This window comes from Ruditapes philippinarum, unplaced genomic scaffold, assembly GCF_026571515.1.
Source record: "Ruditapes philippinarum isolate M1 unplaced genomic scaffold, ASM2657151v2 ctg11533_1_1_1_1, whole genome shotgun sequence".
NCBI classification, from domain to species: domain Eukaryota; kingdom Metazoa; phylum Mollusca; class Bivalvia; order Venerida; family Veneridae; genus Ruditapes; species Ruditapes philippinarum.
In genome coordinates this window covers 4,789-8,996 of record NW_026854575.1, presented here as the reverse complement: position 1 = coordinate 8,996, position 4,208 = coordinate 4,789, and the positions used below count along the sequence as shown (strand labels likewise).

At 31.9% G+C, this 4,208-nt stretch overlaps 1 protein-coding gene across 1 annotated transcript; it reads right to left on the bottom strand.

Annotated features, from left to right (window-relative positions):
* Positions 1-1,216: 1,216 nt before the first annotated feature.
* Positions 1,217-3,844, bottom strand: LOC132740504 (uncharacterized). The gene is made up of 2 exons (XM_060728418.1): positions 3,308-3,844; positions 1,217-2,907 (listed from the first exon to the last, which is right to left on the bottom strand). Exons 1-2 carry the CDS (start codon positions 3,646-3,648, stop codon positions 1,554-1,556), a joined length of 1,695 nt encoding a protein of 564 aa, XP_060584401.1. The 5' UTR covers positions 3,649-3,844; the 3' UTR covers positions 1,217-1,553.
* Positions 3,845-4,208: the final 364 nt, after the last annotated feature.

Sequence of the window (4,208 nt, the reverse complement as noted above, 5' to 3'; positions counted from 1 at the left end):
ACCCTTAAATGTACATACTTAATTTAATGCTTCATTTGATTCTACTACATGTAAGTTTACAATCATGTTTGTATCACCATATTAGCCAAACTTCGACACTGCAAGACCGAAACTGTACGAACACTGTAAAAAAACAACCAAACAAAAAAACAAACTTTGTCAAAGCAATATCAAACATATAACCAATCATGACTTGATAAAACTCCTCAATTTGTTTCATGTTACTGCATTTCCGGTTGCCATAGAATGAATTTTGTATGAATTTTTGTCGAGCCCGCTTGAGGTGAGCTTGACTTAGTCACCACTTTTTGCGTATTTTGTTGTGCGTCCGTCAATCTGTGTGTCCGTCTAGATATGTCAGGTCTATATCTTGCTCATTTTTGAAGGATTACAAAATCGTTTGATACAAATTTTTACCATGATGTGGTGGTGTGTCACATACAAAACCCAGGTCTGCCGCTCAAAGGTCAAGGTCACACTTGGGAGGTCGGCCCAAAACCCGTGTCCGGCGCGTAACTTCTACATGCGATATGGGATTTTTTTTATATAATTCGGGGCAATTGTTCAACATAGTGAGGCGGAATGTCGTGCAAAAAATTCAGGTGTCTATGGCAAAGGTCTTACTTCAGGGTAAAGGGTCAAATAGCAAATTAAAACATTTATTTGTGGGTATAATTTCTTAATACATGGGTGGATTTTTTTAAATATAACTTAGCACAAATATTTTCCATGGTGAGCTGAGATGTTTTGCGCAAAGGTCAAGGACAAAAAAGGTCATGCAAACGTACATCCAAACATGTCCATGCCATAACTTCTTTGTGCATGGTGGAATTTTCAAATAATATGAATCAATTTTTAGGCACAAATGTTTATCATGAGACCTTGTGTCATGCGAATGAACCAGGTCACCGGTTCAGAGGCGAAGGTCACCCAAGATGATGCAATGTCAAGATTTTGCCTTGGGTATAAAGAGGATGTGTTGCGCACTTCTCACCTATTTATACATCTTTTTTCTTGATCAGAAACTTATAGGTTCAGGTTTAAATTAAGACGAGCGGGTTCGACACTTGCTCGTGGGCATGTCTTGTAATACAATAAACAACAGTAAGAAACTTGCGAGGGCTTTTTAAATGTGCAAAGGACCACTCATTTTGCTATATGTTTTTGATAATTACTGTTGAAAGTATATGAATATATGTAAAGGAACTTTAGGCGTTTAAATTATACATTTATTTTACACATGGATACAATCTCATTTACACAACATCCAATTTAAAAAATATCAATTTTGTATTAAGAACAAATCAGAATGCAACAATATAATGTATATGATAAATCAAATGATTTTTTCACAACATAATTAAATTATATTCACAATGAATTAAACTAGTATCATTACAAATTGTACATGTGTATACTAATCACAATAAAGTTATCTAAGTTCCTGTTTTTCTTTTTACATTTAATGTTTGAAAATTGTATTTTACATATGAATCAAGATATTCTTTAAATAATATTTTTATTGATAGTGGTTCATATATTTACTTAACAGGTTAGATATCATACACTTCAATATTGTCATTTCCCTGTCTGCTTATACACATCTTAGTCATTCGTTGATTACAACAGACTGATCTAATTTGCCCTTTTCTACTATCAGCTTTTATAACCTCTCCAATCAGTTCCCCATCACATGTAAACTGTAAAACATTATTGGAGTTATTTACAGATACTAGCACACTTCCTGCTTCAGTGAGAGAACAAAAGTAAGCACACTTTAATTGTTCACCATTAAATGATGTAATAACCTGACCATTGTGGTCCAGTACTATCAGTCCATTATTGTAATCAGCAACATAAATCCTTGTAGCATTCTGACTGACAGCTAGACTGCATATGTTAGAGAACATCTTACGTCCTGACAGATCCTTACTGATCTGATTAAGCTTCCTACCAGATAATGTATACACATATACTGATGTGCTATTATTTGAAATATATAAATTATTGTTTGCATATGCAAGACCATAACATTCAAAATCAGTGCTAATCTTGTTTGTTGTTTTCATTTGTCTTTGTAGAGAAACGAAATAAACCTCCTTTTGTAATGGAACAGTTACTGCTACCTCTGTGTTATTGATCATACATACTTGATGTGAATATCCAGGAAGATCACAGTAGTCTGTGACTGTATAGTTATAACTGTGTAACCGTTTAAGCTTCTTGTTTTTGTTATCAGCTAGAATGATTGTACCATCATCCATACAACAGGCACTGGTGATATAACAATTGTTTTTATCAGACTTAACTTTTATATTGTATGATTGATTTCCTTTAATCTGAAATAAATTGGCAGCAGTCTTTGTAGGTTTCTCTGAAAGTATGCCTAGGGTCTTCTTTTGTTCTAGCTGTGTAAGAATTGTTCTATCAGGTTGAAACTCTATGTCTTCTGCTGTACTTTGGAATTTTGCATCTTCTATATATTTGTTGGCAACATTTGCAGCATTTTCTCCCATCTTGACATAAACAAATTCTTCAGCTTGATTTGTGGTTTTTGAAGATGCTAATTTATCATTAGCTGATGTAACCCTGGACTTGTTTGCTTGTAGCTGTTTGAGACCATCTTCTATTTTGTCCTCAAGACATTTGACTTTACTTTCTATCATATCGATAGAACTTTTCTCCAACTTGTCAAGATATTCATTGATTTCTTGACGGAATTTTCTGATATCAGATAGTATTTCTGCTTTTCTCTTTAGCAGCCTTTGTTTATCATGTTTAAATCTATCCGCTTGTTCTGCAAGGGTCTTGATTAAGGTTTTCAGTTTTGATTGAATTTCTCTGGATGCAACTTTGTAAGTATTGTTTTGGATAAATTCTGGTATGTAGAAAGTGTCCTTGCATAATCTGAAAAATAAGTTCAAGCAGTCTATGTATATGAAACTATAATATGACTGAGAAAATAATATTAGATATTTTATTCTCTGTAACATACCGGTATAGAATATAATATTATGTTAAGACTTTTGAGTACCTATTAAACTTTCCATATATTAAAGGGTATATAAATATCCATCCAAATTTACCTGTAATATTCAATTTATTAAGAGAGTGGGGGCAATCTTTTTATATTAATCTAGATTAATGTTTTTCCGAAAACAATGACAAATTTCAACTGTTGGTAAATCACCATTTTTACAGTCCATCATATCAAATATATAGTCAATTCAGCTAATTTTGACAATGAAAAATGAGCATAATGTCATGTTTCTTGAAAATATTATCTATGTTTATACATTAAATTTACCTATGATCAACTGCCATACATGTAGAACAGCCAACATTATCATGGTTCTGACAGTACATATCAATGTGTTTATGGCTATGTCTGTCACATCTCTCAGCTGGTACCCTCGGTAGACCTTTAATGGTTCCTGACCTGACTTGAGATTTATCCAGCACCTTGTGACCAACTAAAACAGGTACCTGACTGTGAACTTTTACACAATTAACACAGAAATAATCTTTACAGTCTACACAGTATTTTACACCTTCGGCGTTTTTGCCTTGATTTTTACACATTGAACATAATACATCAAATATTTCATCTGAAAGAATATCCGTATTGATTTGTCCACCTGTCGCCATTTTGTTAATTATCTTGTTTAAACCAGTTAGTTTCCTTTCAATGTCATTTTAAACATTATGATTTAAAGTAAAATCACGATCCTCAAATTTTAATAATATTTCTTATATTCCTATTTTAATAACATACTCTTTATATTTTCAAGTTTTTTAAAATAGCCGCCTTTATTTGATAAACTTCAATCCATTTATGTTATGAATCAACAATGCAATGTCATTCCGTGAAAATTTATCTCATAAACATGATCCGTTTTTCTATCAAAATAAAGCGTACCAAAAATAGTTATGTACAGAATTTTTGCAATTTTTAACTCGGAAAAAACCAATTAAAAAAAGGAAAATATTTTTTCAAATTAAATTTGATAATAAAATTTTTAAATTTTTATAAAAGATTGTTTCTTGTTTAATAAAAAAAGATTTTTGGCCAAGCATAAAGGATACTTTTTTAAGCAAAATTTTTTTAAAATGAAATTTACACGAGCTGGACATTGAAAAGAGAGTTGGGATCAAATAGAAAAGCTTTTGTACTGTTAAAAGCTGCTCTTTTTATAGTATCTCTATCG